This window comes from Oncorhynchus clarkii, chromosome 31 (assembly GCF_045791955.1).
Source record: "Oncorhynchus clarkii lewisi isolate Uvic-CL-2024 chromosome 31, UVic_Ocla_1.0, whole genome shotgun sequence".
NCBI classification, from domain to species: domain Eukaryota; kingdom Metazoa; phylum Chordata; class Actinopteri; order Salmoniformes; family Salmonidae; genus Oncorhynchus; species Oncorhynchus clarkii.
Window position 1 is genome coordinate 17,521,163 of NC_092177.1, and position 21,320 is coordinate 17,542,482.

At 44.1% G+C, this 21,320-nt stretch overlaps 1 protein-coding gene across 1 annotated transcript; it reads right to left on the reverse strand.

Annotated features, from left to right (window-relative positions):
- Nucleotides 1–19,752: 19,752 nt before the first annotated feature.
- LOC139391201 (hairy-related 5) lies at nt 19,753–20,886 on the reverse strand. Its single transcript, XM_071138815.1, has 3 exons — nt 20,848–20,886; nt 20,402–20,497; nt 19,753–20,241 (listed from the first exon to the last, which is right to left on the reverse strand). Exons 1-3 carry the CDS (start codon nt 20,884–20,886, stop codon nt 19,753–19,755), a joined length of 624 nt encoding a protein of 207 aa, XP_070994916.1.
- Nucleotides 20,887–21,320: the final 434 nt, after the last annotated feature.

Here is a 21,320-nt window from a genome sequence, read left to right on the forward strand (position 1 = left end):
TTGCTGGAGCGAGACATTTGCTCTAATTACAGAGGCAGGCAAGCGGGACCATGCGACCAGATGTTAACCGGAAGAATCTCATTCAAACCGCACTGGTAGCATTGCGCTTGAGCAAAGGGGTGTGTTCCCGCCCACATAAAGCGTGCACCCCCGCAGCTCCGGTCCCCATTTCTATTTCAATGAAAAGTGGATAGAGCACAGCGGAGACCGCATTGTGCAGCGTCCCCCGCAATTAATATCCAGCGGAGAAAGACCATTCCCCCTTCATTGCCCCCCTGAAGAGGATTTAACCAGCATGAATAATGGGCCTGAAAACGGCGCGTTGGTCTGCAAACCAATATTCCTCCACCAAACCTCACCCTCTGAAATGCCTCAATTTAAGACTGGCACAGCAAATGAATAAAGTACCTATTCATAGAATGGAATAAAGTGAAGGCGTACGCTACATTAAACGTTAGGCTAAAACATGAATGTAAATCATGTCAATTAATGTACACTTTAAGGACCAGTTTAGCCAAGTCATTATTGTAGAAAATTGTGAAACATTATTCTATGATAGCCCACATGACAGCCTATAAGGATCTCGTTCACCAGACACTTTCTCCCAATCCAGCCTGCGGACGAGGTCTACCAATCCTCACTGAATAATCATATCTCTGCATCCGTGGCACCGCAGCAGCATAGAATATCATTGATGTCATGGCTAAGGCTCTCAGACTAACCCATGGCCACAAGTAGGCCTAGTAACAACATGTGAAAATCATTATCGTGCAAGATCCCTCGGTTTGGTTCACTTTGATTGATTGAATTTATTTGACAATTTGTAAAATCCATACATAAAGGCCCTCCACCTGGTGACGCCTCCACATACAATTTAAGAAAATCAGCAACGATAACACAATAAAGCTTAACAGCTTATTTCCATTGTGGTCCTTATTTTCACATGGCGGTAAATCTGGCAAACCTGCACCATACGCGCCTTGGATAACATTCGCACTTACTTGCAGCAGACTGTCAAACTGCCAGTCGAGCAAATAAGAACGATGTCCCTTTTACAAGTGCAAATGTGACTCCCTCTTTAGAGATTTCCATGGGAAAGGAAAATAAAGGTGAAACTATACCACACCAAGCATCGAATTACACATAGTTCAGGCTACTCATTTCAAGAGATTCAAATGTGAATGAACCCACTGGGCACAACTGTCAGTTCAACATCTAGTTTTGAATAACATTTGGTTGAGTTGTCAACAAACGTGAAGACAACAAAACATGTCACCATGTCATTGGATTTAGGGAGAAAGTTGGGTGAAAAAAATACAAAATTCCCTTACATTGATTTCCTTTTTCAAATCCAATCCGTTTTCCACGTTGTTTCAACCTCAGCAAATTTATCTTTTTTTTGCTTGAAATGACGTGGACGTTGAAATGACGTGGACGTTGATTCAACCAGTTTTTACCCGGTGGGAAGTGACTCCATGGTGAATCAAAGTTCTCAATCTTAGTCCAGTTTATGGTTAGGAACACTTCCACTTCTCCAGCAAAACATATTGCTTAGCTTTATTATGCAGATTAAAATGTTTGTGTGCTACCATCCTTTTTTGCAGTTAAAACTTGTTTTCAAATCAAGAAAGTAAAACAAATGACTCAAAACACAGATGCAAATAAACGAGACTGAGGTGATTTTACATTTTTATTTGTAAGAATATAAAAAATACATTGGATCTCAGTTGTCAAAAATATATATATTTTAAAAATAAATTAGGCCCAAACATTTCACTCGGGGATATCCATGATTCTTGATCATTTTCGTGGATACTGATGATGGCTCTTAAATTGTGTGGATACTGACAAGGGTTCTTGAATTGTATGAGTAATTTCAACAATTTAATCAACAAAAGAAGTTGTCTTGACAGTCATCTAAATATATATGTTATTTTTCAGTCATCTGAATATATGTTATTGTTACGGCCGTTAGATAAATTAGACCAAGGTGCAGCGTGGTAGACGAACATCCTACTTTTATTTAAAATTAACACCCCCCAAAAAATAAAAAATACAAAACGACAGTAAAGTTCTGCAGGTTATAGAGCAACTAACAAAATCAAGATCCCACAAACTCAGGTGGAAAACAGGCTGCCTAAGTATGATCCCCAATCATACAAACCATACCTGGCCAACAAAGAAATAGAACACATAGATTTGCCTGACCTAACCAAATAGAGAATAAAAAAGGCTCTCTAAGGTCAGGGCGTGACAGTTATCTTTCATTCATCTAAATATATGTTTTAAAAAAAAAAAATATTTCACCTTTATTTAACCAGGTAGGCTAGTTGAGAACAAGTTCTCATTTGCAACTGCGACCTGGCCAAGATAAAGCGTAGCAATTCGACACATACAACAACACAGAGTTACACATGGAACAAACAAAACATACAGTCAATAATACAGTAGAACAAAATAAAACAAAAAGTCTATATACAGTGAGTGCAAATGAGGTAAGTTAAGGAAATAAATAGGCCATGGTGGCGAAGTAATTACAATATAGCAAATAAACACTGGAATGGTAGATTGGCAGAAGATGAATGTGCAGGTAGAGATACTGGGGTGCAAAGGAGCAAAATAAATAAATAAATACCAGTATGGGGATGAGGTAGGTAGATAGATGGGCTATGTACAGGTGCAGTGATCTGTAAGCTGTTCTAGTGAGGGAGATGTGAGTCTCCAGCTTTAGAGATTTTTGCAATTCATTCCAGTCATGGGCAGCAGAGAACTAGAAGGAAAGACGACCAAAGGAGGAATTGGCTTTGGGAGTGACCAGTGAGATATATCTGCTGGAGCGTGTGCTACGAGTGGGTGCTGCTATGGTGACCAGTGAGCTGAGATAAGGTGGGACTTTACCTAGCAGAGACTTGTAGATAACCTGTAGCCAGTGGATTTGGCGACGAGTATGAAGCGAGGGCCAACCAACGAGAGCGTACAGGTCGCAATGGTGGGTAGTGTATGGGGCTTTGGTGACAAAACGGATGGCACTGTGATAGACTGCATCCAGTTTGTTGAGTAGAGTGTTGGAGGCTATTTTATAGATGACATAGCCAAAGTCGAGGATCGGTAGGATGGTCAGTTTTACGAGGGTATGTTTGGCAGCATTTGTTGCGACATAGGAAGCCGATTCTAGATTTAATTTTGGATTGGAGTTGCTTAATGTGAGTCTGGAAGGAGAGTTTACAGTCTAACCAGACACCCAGGTATTTGTAGTTGTCCACGTATTCTAAGTCAGAGCCGTCCAGAGTAGTGATGCTGGACGGGCGGGCAGATGCGGGCAGTGATCGATTGAAAAGCATGCATTTAGTTTTATTTGCATTTAAGAGCAGTTGGAGGCCACGGAAGGAGAGTTGTATGGCATTGAACCTCGTCTGGTTAATTAAGGTTAATTAACACAGTGTCCAAGGAGGGGCCAGAAGTACACAGAATGGTGTCGTCTGCGTAGAGGTGAATCAGAGAATCACCAGCAGCAAGAGCAACATCATTGATGTATACAGAAAAGACAGTCGGCCCGAGAATTGAACCCTGTGGCACACCCATAGAGACTGTCAGAGGACCGGACAACAGTCCCTCCGATTTTACACACTGAACTCTAACAGAGAAGTAGTTGGTAAACCAGGCGAGGCAATCATTTGAGAAACCAAGGCTGTCGAGTCTGCCCATAAGAATGTTGTGATTAACAGAGTCAAAAGCCTTGGCCAGGTCGATGAATACGGCTGTACAGTAATGTCTCTTATCGATGGCGGTTATGATGTCGTTTAGAACCTTGAGCGTGGCTGAGGTGCACCCATGACCAGCTCTGAAACGAGATTGAATAGCGGAGAAGGTATGGTGGGATTCGAAATGGCCAGTAATCTGTTTGTTAACTTGGCTTTCGAAGACCTTAGAAAGACAGGGTAGGATAGATATAGGTCTGTAGCAGTTTGGGTCTAGAGTGTCACCCCCTTTGAAGAGGGGGATGACCGCGGCAGCTTTCCAATCTTTGGGAATCTCAGACGATACGAAAGAGAGGTTGAACAGGCTAGTAATAGGGGTTGCAACAATTTCAGCAGATATTTTTAGAAAGAGAGGGTCCAGACTGTCTAGCCCGGCTGATTTGTAGGGGTCCAGATTTTGCAGCTCTTTCAGAACATCAGCTATCTGGATTTGGGTAAAGGAGAAATGGTGGGGGCTTTGGCGGGTTGCTGTGGAGGGTGCCGGGCAGTTGACCGGGGTAGGGGTAGCCAAATGGAAAGCATGGTGAGCCGTAGAGAAATGCTTATTGAAATTCTCAATTATAGTGGATTTATCGGTGGTGACAGTGTTTCCTAGCCTCAGAGCAGTGGGCAGCTGGGATGAGGTGCTCTTATTCTCCATGGACTTTACAGTGTCCCAGATCTTTTTTGAGTTAGTACTAAAGGATGCAAATTTCTGTTTGAAAAAGCTTGCCTTACCTTTTCTAACTGCCTGTGTATATTTGTTCCTAACTTCCCTGAAAAGTTGCATATCACGGGGGCTATTCGATGCTAATGCAGAACGCTACAGGAGGTTTTTGTGATGGTCAAGGGCAAACAGGTCTGGAGTGAACCAAGGACTATATCTATTCATAGTTCTACATTTTTTGAGAGGGGCATGCTTATTTAAGATGGTCAGGAAGGCACTTTTAAAGAATAGTCAGGCATCATCTACTGACGGGATGAGGTCGATGTCCTTCCAGGTCGATTAGAAAGGCCTGCTCGCAGAAATGTTTCAGGGAGCGTTTGACAGTGATGAGGGATGGTCGTTTGGTTGAGGGGTGGTCGTTTGATCGCTGAGATCTTGATTGAAAACAGCAGAGGTGTATTTGGAGGGCGAGTTAGTTAGGATGACGTCTATGAGAGTGCCCGTGTTTACTGATTTGGGGTTGAACCTGGTAGGTTCATTGATAATTTGTGTGAGATTGAGAGCATCAAGCTTAGTTTGTAGGATGGCCGGGGTGTTAAGCACGTCCCAGTTTAGGTCACCTAGTAGCACGAGCTCAGAAGATAGATGGGGGGCAATCAATTCACATATGGTATCGAGGGCACAGCTGGGGGCAGAGGGAGGTCTATAGCAAGCGGCAACAGTGAGAGACTTGTTTCTGGAAAGGTTGAATTTTTAGAAGTAGAAGCTCAAATTGTTTGGGTACAGACTTAGATAGTAATACAGAACTCTGCAGTAGATTGCAACACCGCCCCCTTTGGTAGTTCTATCTTGGCGGAAAACGTTATAGTTAGGAATGGAAATTTCAAGGTTTTTGGTGGTTTTCCTAAGCCAGGATTCAGACATGGCTAAGCCATCTGGGTTGGCAGAGTGTGCTAAAGCAGTGAGTTAAACAAACTTAGGGGGTAGGCTTCTAATGTTAACATGCATGAAACCAAGGCTTTTACGTTTACAGAAGTCAACAAATGAGAGCACCTGTGGGTGGGAGTGTTGATAGGCACTGCAGGACCTGGATTAACCTCCACATCACCAGAGGAACAGAGGAGAAGTAGGATAAGGGTACGGCTAAAGACTATACGAACTGGCCGTCTAGCACGTTCAGAACAGAGAGTAAAAGGAGCAAGTTTCTGGGCACGATAGCATAGATTCAAGGCATAGTGTACAGACAAAGGCAAGGTAGGATGGGAGTACATTGGAGGTAAACCTAGGCATTGAGTAATGAAGAGAGAGATATAGTCTCTAGAGATGTTTAAAACTGGTGATGTCATCGCATAAGGCATATTGACCAGGGCTAGAGGCTCTACAGTGAAATAAGACAGTAATCACTAACCAGGACAGTAATGGACAAGGCATATTGATGTTAGAGAGAGGCAATGCTTAGCCAAGTAAATATATGGGTCCAGTGAGTGGTTGGGCTGGCTGGGGACACAGCGATTCAGACAGTTAGCAGGCCGATGCCAACAAGCTAACAGTTAGTAGGCCGGGGCTAAACAAGCTAGCAGTTAGTAGACCGGGGCAAGCTAGCAGTTAGCAGGCCGGGTTAGCAAGCAAGCAGTTAGCATGGGCTAGCAGTTACAGACCGGGAAGGTAAGCTAGCAGTTAGCAGGCCGGGGCTGGAAACTAGCAGTTAGTAGACCGGGGCAAGCTAGCAGTTAGCAGGCCGGGTTAGCAAGCAGTTAGCAGGGGCTAGCAGTTAGCAGACCGGGTTAGCAAGCAAGCAGTTAGCAAGAGCTAGCAGTTAGCAGACCGGGCAGGCAAGCTAGCAGACCGGGTTAGCCAGCAAGCAGATAGCAGGGGCTAGAAAGTTAGCCTTTGGGGGACGTCGCAATGAGGGTAAGTCTGGTTTTGCCTCTTCGTGCGGTGACGTCGATAGACCAGTCGTGGAATTAGTAGGGTTCCAAGTAGCTCTAGGTAGCTAGCAGGCCTAGCTGGTTAGCATAATGGGCCTTCAGCGGGCGTCGTGCCTGAGGGGCCTGTTGGGAGTCCTCGGGCAGATTATGACGGTATTCCAGTCGTAGGGGATCTGCGGGGTTCCATGCCCCGTACCGGCTGTAGAAGGGGTCCGGATATTGTAGCCCAGGAGTATACTTCGGTGGTAGCCCAGGAGTATACTTCGGTGGTAGCGCAGGAGCTCTGGCCGGGCTAGCTTCAAGCTAATTTGTGCTTGCTCTGGGATGGAAACGCTAGCCAGGAGTAGTCATCCGGGATTGCGGTTAGCTTGTTGTGAAGATCCAGATGAAAATGTTCAGTTTGCAGTGGGAATCCGGGGATAAAAATAATAGGTCCGTTATGCTCTGGTTAGAGTCACGTTGTTCAAACTAGCGAGAGCTTTCCGAGCTGAAGGTTAGCTGATGACTGCTGGCAATGGTTTGCTGACTGATAGCTGGTAGTTAGCAGGCTAGCTTCAGTTGATTCTAGATCTGAAGTAAATATAAATAATTTAGGAAAAAAAAGAAAAATCCACGCCACATTGGGTGACGCGGGTTGCAGGAGAGTATTTAGATGATATCTTTCAGTCATCTGAATATATGTTATCTTTCATTCACCTGAATAATATATTTCAGTCATCTAAATATATTTTGTTTCATTAATCTGAAAATGTGTTATCTTTCATTCATCTGAATAATATCTTTCAATCATCTAAGTATATTTTATATTTCATTCAGCTGAATATGTTACATTTCAGTCATCTGAAAATATGTTATATATCTATGAATATGAATATGCAAGATATCCATGATTCTTATCATTTTCGTGGATACTGATGATGGCTTTTAGATTGTGTAGATACTGACAAGGGTTCTTGCATTGTATGAGTAATTTCAACAATTAAATCAACAAAACAAGTTGTCTTGACAGTCATTTAAAAATATCTGAATATATGTTATCTTTCAGTCATTTGAATATATGTTATCTTTCATTCATCTGAATAATATCTTTCAGTCGTCTAAATATATTTTATGTTTCATTAATCTGAAAATATGTTATCTTTCATTCACCTGAATAATATTTTTCAGTCATCTATGTAACGCTCGTCGGAAGAAGTGGACCAAGGTGCAGCGTGGAAGTGTTCATGATTCTTTAATTAATCCGAACACCAAACAAAAGAACGCCACGTTCTGAAGGCTACACAGAGCTAACAAAAACAACATCCCACAACCTGAGGTGGCAAAACATGCTGCCTAAGTATGATTCCCAATCAGAGACAACGATAAACAGCTGTCCCTGATTGAGAACCATACCCGGCCAAAACATAGAAACACAAAACATAGAAATAAAGAACATAGAATGCCCACCCAAATCACACCCTGACCAAACCAAATAGAGACATAAAAAGGCTCTCTAAGGTCAGGGCGTGACAGTGTTATGTTACGAATGAAATATAAAATATACTTAGATGATTGAAAGATATTATTCAGATGAATGAAAGATAACATATTTTCAGATTAATGAAACAAAATATATTTAGATATGTGTTATCTTTCATTCATCTGAATATATGTTATCTTTCAGTCATCTAAATATATTTTATCTTTCATTCATCTGAAAATATGATATCTTTCAGTCATCTGAATATTTGTTATATTTCATTCATCTGAATATATGTTATCTTTCAGTCATAACATCTGCTAAATATGTCTATGTGACCAATAAAATTTGATTTTGATTTGAACAGCCTAAATTTGTCGGGGCATGAACTCTACAAAAATTCCACAGGGATGCTGGCCCATGTTGACTCCAATATTTCCAACAGTTGTGTGAGTTGGCTGGATGTCCTTTGGGTGCTGGACCCTTTTTGATACAGGCAGGAAACTGTTGAACGTGAAACACCCAGCAGCGTTGCAGTTTGTGACACAAACCAGTGCGCCTGGTGCCTACTACCATACCCCGTTCAAAGTTTCTTAAATCTTTTTTTCTGGCCCATTCACCCTCGTAATGGTACACATACACAATCAATTTTGCTTTCTACATAATTCCATGTTGGCCTGGTATGGTTCCTAATCAGAGGTAGCTCAGAGGTAGCTGTCTATCGTTGTCTCTGATTGGGGATCATATTTAGGCAGCCTTTTCCCACTGGGTTGTTGTGGGATCTTGTTTTTGTGTTGAGGCCTGTGACCTCTACAGAACGTCACGTTATGTTGTTCTTTATTGTTTTGGTGAGTTTCATTTAATAAACATGTGGAACTGTACGTACGCTGCGCCTTGGTCCGTTAATTCATTAGACGATCGTGACAGAAGATCCCACCACAACAGGACCAAGCAGCGTTCCCAGGAGGAGGTTGTATCCTGGACTTGGGAGGAGATATTGGATGGGAAGGGATCCTGGACTTGGGAGGAGATCCTGGCAGGACAGGATCGCCTTCCCTGGCGGGAGAAGCAAGGAGAGAAGGGAGGACAGCGACGACGCAGGGGTTCGCGGCCTCAGATTAAGCCCAAAAGACAGCCCAACATTTTTTGGGGGGAGGGGGCACACGGGGTGGTCGGGGGAGGCGAGGAATGAGCCAGAGCCGTCAGGGAGTCGAAGGAGGAACTCAACGAAAGATTCCGGAGAGAGGTGGTGGCAATGAGCAGGCGTGCTGAGGAGCGTGACACCAGTCCGGTGTCATCTGCACCAGTTTCATGCATCTGGCCTCCAGTGTGCCTCCCCAGTCCGGTACGTCCTGTGCCTCCTCCTCGCACTCGCCCTGAAGTACGTGTCCCCAGTCCGGTACGCCCTGTGCTTGCTCCCCGTACTCGCCCTAAAATACGTGTCCAAAGTCCGTTACGTCTTGTGCCTGCTCCCCGTACTCATCCTGAGGTATGCCTCCACAGCCCAGTACGTCCTGTGCTAGCTCCCCGCACTCGCCGTGCGAAGTGTGTCATTGTTCCGGTACAAATTGTGCCGGTTCTACGCACCAGGTCTCCAGTGCGCCTCCACAGCCCAGTACATCCTGTGCTAGCTACCCGCACTCCCCGTGCGGAGTGTGTCATCGTTCCGGCACCATCGGTGCCAATTCTACGCACCAGGTGCCCAGTACGCCTTCCGTCAGGTACGTCCTGTGCCTGCTCCTCGCACTCTCCCTCAAGTGCGTGTCCCCAGTCCAGAGCCTCCAGCGAGGGTTCCGAGTCCAGAGCCTCCAGCGATGGTTCCTAGTCCAGAGCCTCCAGCGAGTGTTCCCAGTCCAGAGCTCCTGCGACGGTTCCCAGTCCAGAGCCTCCTGCGACGGTTCCCAGTCCAGAGCCTCCAGCGAGGGTTCCCAGTCCAGAGCCTCCTGCGAGGGTTCCCAGTCCAGAGCCTCCTGCGAAGTTTCCCAGTCCAGAGCCTCCTGCGGGGGTTCCCAGTCCAGAGACTTCAGCGAGGGTTCCTAGTCCAGAGCCTCCTGCGAAGGTCCCCAGTCCAGAGCCTCCTGTGAGGGTTCTTAGTCCAGAGCCTCCTGCGGGGGTTCCCAGTCCAGAGACTTCAGCGAGGGTTCCTAGTCCAGAGCCTCCTGCGAAGGTCCCTAGTCCAGAGCCTCCAGCGAGTGTTCCCAGTCCAGAGCTCCTGCGACGGTTCCCAGTCCAGAGCCTCCTGCGACAGTTCCCAGTTCAGAGCCTCCAGCGAGGGTTCCCAGTCCAGAGCCTCCTGCAAAGGTTCCCAGTCCAGAGCCTCCTGCGAGGGTTCCCAGTCCAGAGCCTCCTGCGAAGTTTCCCAGTCCAGAGCCTCCTGCGGGGGTTCCCAGTCCAGAGACTTCAGCGAGGGTTCCTAGTCCAGAGCCTCCTGCGAAGGTCCCCAGTCCAGAGCCTCCTGTGAGGGTTCTTAGTCCAGAGCCTCCTGCGGGGGTTCCCAGTCCAGAGACTTCAGCGAGGGTTCCTAGTCCAGAGCCTCCTGCGAAGGTCCCTAGTCCAGAGCCTCCAGCGAGTGTTCCCAGTCCAGAGCTCCTGCGACGGTTCCCAGTCCAGAGCCTCCTGCGACAGTTCCCAGTTCAGAGCCTCCAGCGAGGGTTCCCAGTCCAGAGCCTCCTGCAAAGGTTCCCAGTCCAGAGCCTCCTGCGAAGTTTCCCAGTCCAGAGCCTCCTGCGGGGGTTCCCAGTCCAGAGACTTCAGCGAGGGTTCCTAGTCCAGAGCCTCCTGCGAAGGTCCCCAGTCCAGAGCCTCCTGTGAGGGTTCTTAGTCCAGAGCCTCCTGCGGGGGTTCCCAGTCCAGAGACTTCAGCGAGGGTTCCTAGTCCAGAGCCTCCTGCGAAGGTCCCCAGTCCAGAGCCTCCAGCGAGTGTTCCCAGTCCAGAGCTCCTGCGACGGTTCCCAGTCCAGAGCCTCCTGCAACAGTTCCCAGTTCAGAGCCTCCAGCGAGGGTTCCCAGTCCAGAGCCTCCTGCAAAGGTTCCCAGTCCAGAGCCTCCTGCGAGGGTTCCCAGTCCAGAGCCTCCTGCGAAGTTTCCCAGTCCAGAGCCTCCTGCGGGGGTTCCCAGTCCAGAGACTTCAGCGAGGGTTCCTAGTCCAGAGCCTCCTGCGAAGGTCCCCAGTTCCCAGTCCGGAACCTCCGGCGATGATCCACGGTCCGGTTCTTCCAGCGAAGATCCACAGTCCAGAGCCTACTGCGAAAGTTCCCAGTCCAGAGCCTCCTAGGGGGTTCCCAGTCTGGATCCTCCGGCGATGATCCACGGTCCGGTTCTTCCGGCGAAGATCCACAGTCCAGAGCCTCCTGTGAAGGTTCCCAGTCCAGAGCCTCCTGCGGGGGTTCCCAGTCCAGAGACTTCAGCGAGGGTTCCTAGTCCAGAGCCTCCTGCAAAGGTTCCCAGTCCAGAGCCTCCTGCGAGGGTTCCTAGTCCAGAGCCTCCTGCAAGGGTTCCTAGTCCAGAGCCTCCTGTGAGGGTTCCCGGTCCAGAGCCTCCGGCGATGATCCACAGTCCGGTTCTTCCGGCAACGATCCACGGTCCAGAGTCCCGGCGACGATCCATGGTCTGGTTCCTCCGGCGAAGATCCACGGTCCGGAGCTTCCGGCGACGATCCACGGTCCGGAACCTCTGGCGACGATCCACGGTCCGGTTCCTCCGGCGACGATCCACGGTTCGGAGCTGCCGGCAACGATCCCCGCACCAGAGCCGCCACCGAAGCTGATTGATCCATGAGCGGAGCGGGATCTACGTCCCGCACCGGAGCCGCCACCGAGGCTAGATGCCCACCCGGAGCCTCCCCTATAGAGTCAGGGTTTGCGGCCGGAGTCCGCACCTTTGGGGGGGGGGGGGTCACACCCTGACCTTAGAGAGCCATTGGCCTGGTATGGTTCCCATTCAGAGGCAGCTGTCTATCGTTGTCTCTGATTGGGGATCATATTTAGGCAGCCTTTGCCCACTGGGTTTTTGTGGGATCTTGTTTTTGTGTTGAGGCCTGTGAGCTCTACAGAACGTCACGTTTCGTTGGTCTTTATTGTTTTTGTGAGTTTCATTTAATAAACATGTGGAACTCTACGTACGCTGAGCCTTGGTCCGTTAATTCATTAGACGATCGTGACATCCTTCGACCTCACGTCTTGGTTTTTGCTCTGTGGCACTGTAGCTAAATCCCTGTCCACCCCTTTAATCTTTAGGAACTGACTATAACTCTGCATGCAGGCTGAGAAGCCCTCCAGGAACTGACTAGACCTCTGCATACAGTATCTCTGCTCTTCAGGAAAAGGACTGTGTTCCAGTATCTCTGCTCTTCAGGAAAAGCACGGTGTGTTCCAGTATCTCTGCCTGGCTTCTCCATGTGACAGCTGGCCAAACTCTGGAGATCAGAAAAAACTATGTTTCGTCAGCATTGCTAAGACTAAAAACTTAACAGCTGGTGGAGAGGATAAGGAGATACACTGTAAAGAAAGGGTTCTCAGGGTCTCCAAGCTTCTGATCATTCTCCCTCTGCAATGCTTCTCCACTTATGGTTTGAGAAGCTGTCAACAATAATACAACATGACTAATTAGAGAGAGGGTCAGTTCAACAACAATATCAAAGACACATTTAAGATATAGAATCAAATATGGGGCAAATGAAAAGTTTTAAATCACATATTGTACCTTTCTAGGAGAAATTGTGGCGTCAAATTGAGTTACTGATGAAGGTTTCATCTTCCAAATTCACTCGTTTTGTCTTCGATTTACAATATTCTGTGTCTAACGCTCTCTCCTCTCTAGTCTCTTCCAGATTACGAATCAAAAGTGTTATATGGGTTCGTCAGGGCAGTAGACTTGCTCAGACCATGACCTCTTCTCTGAAGGCTAATTTGTCGCTTGATCGAGAGAAGACTGAAGGGGAAATCTGCCCCTGTTCCGTTAAAAAGCTTAGGGATGGGTGTGGAGAAATGCAACCTCTCAAATTCATAGACAGACGTATGGATGCAAGAACTGACCACCCATGATATCCAAATGATAGTTTGAACCATGTTTTGAGGCTGTATAGTGTTTGTTTAAATGTACTTTGTTAACAAACATTGGAGTTAAACAAGTTTACATTTTGGTTTCGACGGTTGAACTAAGCTCACGAGGCATTTATAAATTATGTTCTTCAAGAATCAAGTAAAATAAATGGATGTAGCACCTGCAGATTGCCCCTCTAAAGACGGATTAAAACTCATTACATTTGGGCAACATTCTAACCTATTCCAAATGGTTTGATAAAGTCGGGTAGCCAAGAACTGTCTGTGCACAATGTTAAAAGATAAGGCTACAACATATTTACATATAAAAATAAACGTTTTAATTTGCTTTGTTTAAAATAAATCAGAGTAGATATGGCCTGAATCAATTTGTCAATTTAACCTGCTACATTTTATATAAGCCCATTGAATAACCTTGAATAGCCTATGTATAACAAACAATGCGAAATATTACCATATTCAATGTTTTAGTGAAAGTAGCCGATAGAGGTGAGTTTGCGTTTTGTTATTCATGTTCCATGATTAACCACAAGGGGTACGTGGAACGTCAAAATCCGTTTTCAGCGCACGAGCCTACTTTTTATGTAGGCTATTCCAAGAGCACTTTTTTGGGCTCGTGGGTGCATGCAAACGTTTTAACACCCCATGTGCTATAACACGTGGCAGAAATGATGGTGGCAAATCCTTTGTGCCAAGGTGTTAAATGCTAACTTTTCCTGTCCCTTCTGTCGAAGTGTTACTATTTTCTCAGGCATTTAGCCTAGTCAATTAAAATATATGTCTACTGGAATTCTCTATTCGTCTACCTTGGCAGCTCATATCAAAGTTCTCCTCTTAATTATGATTGTGATAAATTATCATGATAACTAAATCAGCAATAAGTCAATTAATCATAATTTATATTGCATTGATTGTGGACCATGCGTAATTCGAAATGAATGAAGCGCAAATTTCCAATTGTAGAATTTACAGTAATTTCGAATTAGCCTACTCAAGTTTTTTTTCAGGCCTCGTGCACCACACTACACTTTGGTAATTAAATAGGCTACTGTATGAAAATGTGAAGAATGCTAAAAAGAAGGATCTCTATTTTCAGTCAACAATTTGGACAACGGGACATATTTGGGATGAATTAATCGACAATTGTGAATTCGTTTGATAAAAAAAATATTTAAATAGAGTTAGGCCTAAAATGGACCAGATTACTCTCCTTTGCGTTGTTTGGGTGTGGGATTGGGTTCATGCATTGCACGAGACAACAGACAAATGGTTTGTTACCTGATTAAATTTACTCCCGTTGGCAAAAACAAAAAGGTGGCATTTACTTTGCTATTTTCTCTCCTTGTATACTTCACACGTGTATGCCTGTGGCCGTGGGAATGGCCTGTAAACATCGCTCACATCATGTATCTTTTCTAAACTCTACAGGGTGAATGGGTCAGCAAATTATGAAGTGTGAATGCTGGTTCTCATATGGCAATTAATTTGATACACTGGCATATTCAATAACAAATCTTACTAAAAGCCCATTAAGAACTTTCCTCCATATGTAGCCCACCCACGCGTGAAATTAATAATTGTCTTTATGAAGCTGGAGTTGTTGCTAATTTAAAAAATACTTTCCATAATTTTGACCTTCGTAGAAAAGCAACTATTTACTACACCATCTGTGTAGCTTGAGGTAAAGACTAACTCAATTTGACAGCTGGATGGTGTGAAACATCTCAGGTAGGCTGCTGAACGCGTGGCTCTCGTGCCAACACGAGACGTGAACATGGGCGCTGAACAGATGACAATCTACTAATTTCTGTGGCAGAAAATAAACATTATACAACGATGGGCTTTGATTTGACAATCTGGCTAAAAGTATCGGTCTCTAAACACTAATTTACTGACTCATATTCAAATCATACTTAGCCTACAAATAAGACCATGTAAATGTAACGTGAAGCTATAAAATCAAACTACTATATAAATAAAATGTTTCGTTTTTTATTTTTGTGTGGATAGACTAAATGCTCTCTGTTCTTTAGTGCGCTTTGACCAACACATCCTCAGTGGGCAGTTCTAGGCTAGAAAAAAAGTCCTCTGCCTCATTTAATCCATTTACCACCGAGCTGGTAAATGCGTTTTAGTGAGGGATTCCGACAATAATAACAATTTAACACGGTATTCTAGTCAGCTTGGAGAAAGATTCCCTTCGAATGAATCCTTAATCAGATTTTCGCTTTTAACCCGTTTATTTATGGGCTTATCCAGGGGTGTTAAAGCAGTCCAAAGCTCCGTTCAATAGCAGGACGCGACCTAGCGGGACTAACTCCTCCTTTGATATAAGGTGTTACTATAGGCACAAGTGAGGTCTTGAAGAATGTAGGAGTTGTAATATGCAATTGTGGACACACTAATAATCCAATGAGGCGAAATTTTTGAACGTTACAAATAGAAAGTTTATGTTTAGCTATGACAATATTTTAATATTGTACTCTATTGAACACTATACAACATAGCTCGTGTTGGATTTGACATATGCGAACATATATTCACTGATGACAACTTTCTATTAGGCCTTTGTGCTTTTACCACAAAGCTCCTTCAAATCAAATTGGAGACTAATAAATCATTCTACATACAGTGAGGTCCAAAAGTAATTGGACAGTGACACATTTGTGGTTGTTTTGGCTCCAGCACTTTGGATTTGAAGTGATATAATGGTTAAAGTGCAGACGTCAGCTTTAATTTGAGGACATTTTCATCCATATTTGGTGAACCGTTTAGAAATTACAGCTCTTTTTGTACATTTTAGGGAACTAAAAGTATTTGGGCAAATTCCATTATATGTGTATTAAAGTAGTCACAAGTTTAGTATTTGGTCCCATATTCCTAGAACGCAATGACTACATCAAGTTCGGGAGCCTACAAACTTGTTGGATGCATTTGCAGTTTGTTTTGGTTGTGTTTAAAATTATTTTGTGCCAAATAGAAATGAATGTAAAATAATATATTGTGCCATTTTGGAGTCACTTTTATTGTAAATAAGAATATAATATGTTTCTAAACACTTCTACATTAATGTGGATGCTACAATGATTAAGGATAATCATTAATGAATCGTGAGTAATGATGAGTGAGATAGTTACAGAGGCATAAATACACTATGTATACAAAAGTATGTGGACACCACGTCAAATTAGTGGATTCAGCTACTTCAGCCACCACCTGTTGCTGAAAGGTGTATACAATCGAGCACACAGCCATACAATCTCCATAGACAAACACTGGCAGTAGAATGGCCTTACTGAAGAACACAGTGACTTTTAACATGTCACCATCATAGGAAGCCACCTTTCCAACAAGTCAGTGTGTCAATTTCTGCCCTGCTAGAGCTGCCACGGTCAACTGTAAGTGCTGTTGTTGTGAAGTGGAAACGTCTAGGAGCAACAAAGACTCAGCCGGAAGTGGTAGTTCACACAAGCTCACAGAACAGGACCACCTAGTGCTGAAGTGCGTAGAGCCTTTTTAAAAATTGAACCTTTATGTAACTAGACAAGTCAGTTAAGAACAAATTCTTAATTACAATGACGGCCTAGCCCGGCCAAACCCTAACCCGGACGACACCGGGCCAATTGTGTACCGCCCTATGGGACTCCCAATCACAGCCAGTTGTGATACAGACTGGAATCAAACCAGAGTCTGTAGTGATAGCTCTAGCACTGAGATGCAGTGCCTTAGATCGCTGCGCCACTCGGGAGTTGAAATCATCTGTCCTCGGTTGCAACACTCACTACTGAGTTCCAAACTGCCTCTAGAAGCAACATCAGCATAAGAACTGTTCGTCGGGAGCTTCTTTAAAAGCAGCCGCACATAAACATAAGATTACCATTGCCAATGCCAAGCGTTGGATGGAGTGGTGTAAAGCTTGCTGCCATTGGACTCTACCTGCCCCAATGCATAGTGGCAACTGTAAAGTTTGGTGGAGAAGGAATAATTTCCTGGGGCTGTTTTTCGTGGTTCGGGCCAGGCCCCTTAGTTCCAGTGAAGGGAAATCTTAACGCTACAGCATACAATGACATTCTAGACAATTCTATGCTTCCAAGGTTGTGGCAACAGTTGGGGGAAAGCCCTTTCCTGTTTCCGCATGACAATGCCCCCGTGCACAAAGCGAGGTCCATACAGAAATGGATGGTCGAGATCGGTGTAGAAGAACTTACTGGCCTGCACAGAGCCCTGACCTCAACCCCATCGAAGACATTTGGAATGAATTGGAACGCCGACTGCGAGCCAGGCCTAATCGCCCAATATCAGTGCCTGACCTCACTAACGCTCTTGTGGCTGAAGGGAAGCAAGTCCCCACAGTAATGTTCCAACATCTAGTGGAAAGCCTTCCCATAAGAGTGGAGGCTATGATAGCAGCAAAGGGGGGACCAACTCCGTATTAATGCCCATGATTTTGGAATGAGATTTTTGATGAGCAAGTGTCCACATACTTTTGGCCATGTAGTGTATCCCCCCACCCCGGTTATTGGTAATGGTGCGAAGTTAGGATGTTTTATTTTATTTAACCTTTATTTATCAGGGTGAGTCAATTAAGAACAAATTCTCATTTGCAATGAGGACCTGATCCATAATCATGGTAACATCCATATTAATGTGGAAGTGGTCAGAAACATATTCTATTCTTATTTACAATAAAAGTGACACAATACATTATTTAACATTCATTTCTATTGGGCACAAAATAATATGAAACAACCAAAACAAACAGCAAATGTAGTCATAGCGTGCTAGGAATATGGGACCAAACACTTCACTTTTGACTACTTTAATACATGTGCAAGTGAATTTGTCCAAATACTTTGGATTCCCTAAAATGGGAGGACTATTTACAAAAAGTGCTGTAATTTCTAAACGGTACACTCAATATGGATTAAAATACCCTCAAATTAAAGCTGACAGTCCACACTTGAAACTCATAGTGATTGTATCATTTCAAAGGGATGCAGTACAGAGCCAGAACATAGCAAGTTTCACTGTCTACTGTGAAAATACTTTTGGACCTCACTTTATTTTAAATTAAGTTGTTAAGTCAATCTTCATCAGTTTCTACACAAAAATATGATGCAAATATTTTATAACATAACTTCATGGTACCTAGAACCTCTATAGGACTTGTCTAAATAAATAGATCTTAATGATTGATTTTTCAATTATTGGACTGTGGCTCATTTGGTGCTTGCAACACCAGGGTTTGATACCCACACGGGACCAGTACGAAACGAAAAATGAATGCACTCACTACTGTAAGTTGCTCTAGATAAGTGTCTGCTAAATGACTAAAATGTAAATTCTAGTATTTGAGTCGGGTCTACTACCCCTTGAATATTTCCTATTCAATGAATATGGTCAAGCTGCGAATGACCCCTGATCTACCTATCCACGCCTGAGACTTGAGATCAGAGCCGGTTGGATGCTCCAGACTGTATTACGATGCTCAACTCTCTGCATCTCAATGTCTGCTGATGGTTGCCCATGCCAGTGTAAAGTGCACCGTTTGTTTTAATGGTGATAGTTGGTCTTGTCCATTGACATATATGGTCTTGTCACCTAAAAAATGTGCAAATGTCAGGGCTGTTCTCAACCCAGGTCCAGGCCATTCACACTAACAATGTGGGACACTGTTTTCTGATGGCTCAGGAAGTAGAACATTTAGAGCAAACAGACATAGCAGCCAACAAAGTTTTAGACAAGAGTCCACTTTCACTCAATTTTAATATAAAAAAAAATACAGGACAACATTTTTTGCCATGTTTAACATAAACAGGATGTCAGTGTTTCTCACTTGGACAAAACACTTTTTTAGTTTACAATGTAAACCAGCAAGACTAGCACAATGGGGCAGTAGGTAGCCTAGTGTTTAGAGCATTGGGCCAGTACCTGAAAGGTTGCCAGATCAAATCCTCGAGCTCACAAGGGAAAAATCTGTCGTTCTGCCCCCTGAACAAGGCAGTTAACCCACTGTTCCGAGGCCATCATTCTAAATAATAATTTGTTCTTAACTGAAGCCAGTTAAACCTGGTTAAGCCTGGTTAAAAAAAGAGTGAAACCACTCATCAAAAAATAAAGTTGAATGCAGTTTGTTATCTTATATGCCCATAAAACAATAAGAAAACATGTATTTTAATCAAGGCTATATTGTCTAATAATATATCACCACACAAAGTCTCGTGCCATAGCAAGGCCACAGAGGTAAGGTTTATACTGAAAAAATATACGATTGAGAGTCAAACATCTTGTTTACCTTCAGTGTCTCAAAAAAATAGAAAGACTTGTGGTTTTTGAGCGTGATTTAAAAAAAAATCAACATTAAACTTACAAATATAATCAGCAGACATGCCTGAGAAATAGGCAGAACCCTGAACCCCAAAGAAGCGGAAAAAAATGACATAATGGGTTACATGACTGGTTATCTGATTCCCTTTTGTATTTTTAAATACACACAAAAAAATGTTCCAACGGAAATTCAGTTTGCCATATTTCCCTTGTAAATATATAGTAGACGTATGGAAACAATTGACATATATTGGCATTTCCACGACAGTATCTGTTCATATCGTGAACAAATAAAGTAATCCATATATACAAGATGTACATTTAAACAAATGACAGTCAGTCTACCGAGAGTCACACAGCTAACCCAGTCAGCCCCCACCGTTTTCACCTTGAACTGTCTACTCCACTTCCCATCACTGTCCACTCTACTCCCAATCACTACCTATTGCCAATCAACCTTCTCCATCCCATCCCTGCTGGGCAGTTGATGAGCGGGCAGCTGTTAGAAGTTCTACAACCCTATCTCTGGTGCCGAACTGGGACCCCAACTGTGCAGATCGTTGGAGGCTGTCAATCACTGCTGTGGCCATGGCCTCCACACAGAGTCACTGTGTTCCATGTACGGCTTGGAGGGGGAAAGACGCTCTATGTTACCGAGGCCAGTTCTCAGACCTGGGCCTGGGTGAGGCTGTGGCAGCTGCTGCCTAGCCAGGGGAGTTTGGTCGGGGGTGGAAGGTGATGTACCATGGAGCTGGGCAGATGATGGAGGATGGGTGAGCCCCATGCGGGACCTCTGAGGTGGGGCATCAGCATCGTGGCTGGGCTCATCCAACTCCTGGCTCTTGGTTGCTATAAAGTGGCTGACTCTTAGTAGGCATGACCTCATGCCCTCACGGTAGTTATGCTGCTTCCTCTTGCAGGGGGACCTCTGCTCTCCCCCACCCTCTTTGGAGTGGCCTCTTTTCGTTTGCTGATGCTGTTGTTCTCCTTCCTGCTCTGTCCTCAGGAAGTTGACCACACTCTCCAAAATCTCTGCCTTTTCCACCTTGGGATTCTTCAGTTTCTAAATAAACAAAAGTACAAAATAAATACATCTGAAAATACTCAGAAAAAAAGACACAGATGTGACATAAAATGCTAAATGACCATAGATAACACATTCATGGTTAAAACTAAATTAATAATCTATATTAGAGAAAATAGACCATCTTTATGTAACTCACCTCATTACTTGTGTTCTCCAACAACAAAAGTCGTAAGGTTTCCAGACTGTGGTTGATACGATCTCTCCTCCGTTTCTCCATGAGGGGTTTGGGGACCTGAATGTATAAATCCCTGAGTTAGGCCTATTCGTTTAATGATGTATACAATTGAATGACAAAAACAGGATATCCCAGGAGATTATGTGCGTGAAGTGAAAAGAAAAAGACCAACATAAAGTAGCCTAAAACCATCGGATTCAATTATATCATAATTTCCCAACCCAAGCAGCTAAAAGAATAAGTACAATCACTAAGCTTTACTTTAAAATTACAACAACACGTTTAGGCTTGATGAAAATCAGACGGAGTTTTGTGGCAATAAACAGCCTATCATCCATGCACCTAATTTGTACGAAACAGAAATGACAAATAATGAACTCTAATGAAAATGAAAAAGTTTTACTTACCCGTTTTACGTCCTTTTGATCTGGGAGCACAGTCTCCATCGTTTTCCTGACTAAATAATGTCGAGATGTTGTCTAAAATCAGAGAGGTAAATGGCGCTTCACATCTATAAATGCCGTAGAATTACAACCACGCCCATTCGCGCCCTCGGTTCTACTTCATTTGGATTACAGTTATTGGATTACAGTTACCATGACATATACAGTCAATACATCCAGGCATAGCTATTGGTTTATTCAAGAAAGGGCACCACCCCTGATCCCAGATGCGCACGCCCTTGGCATCGAATAACACTATTGATAGTGTTATTAGGCCTAGGCCTAATCCTGTACCCTAATTTCGTTTGAGAAATATCCCACTGGGCACCAACCATGTTGGTTCAACGTAATTTCGTTTAAATGACGTGGAAACAACGTTGATTCAAACAGTGTGTGCCCAGTGGGAAGGTTTATCATGTAATTCTAGAAATTAATAC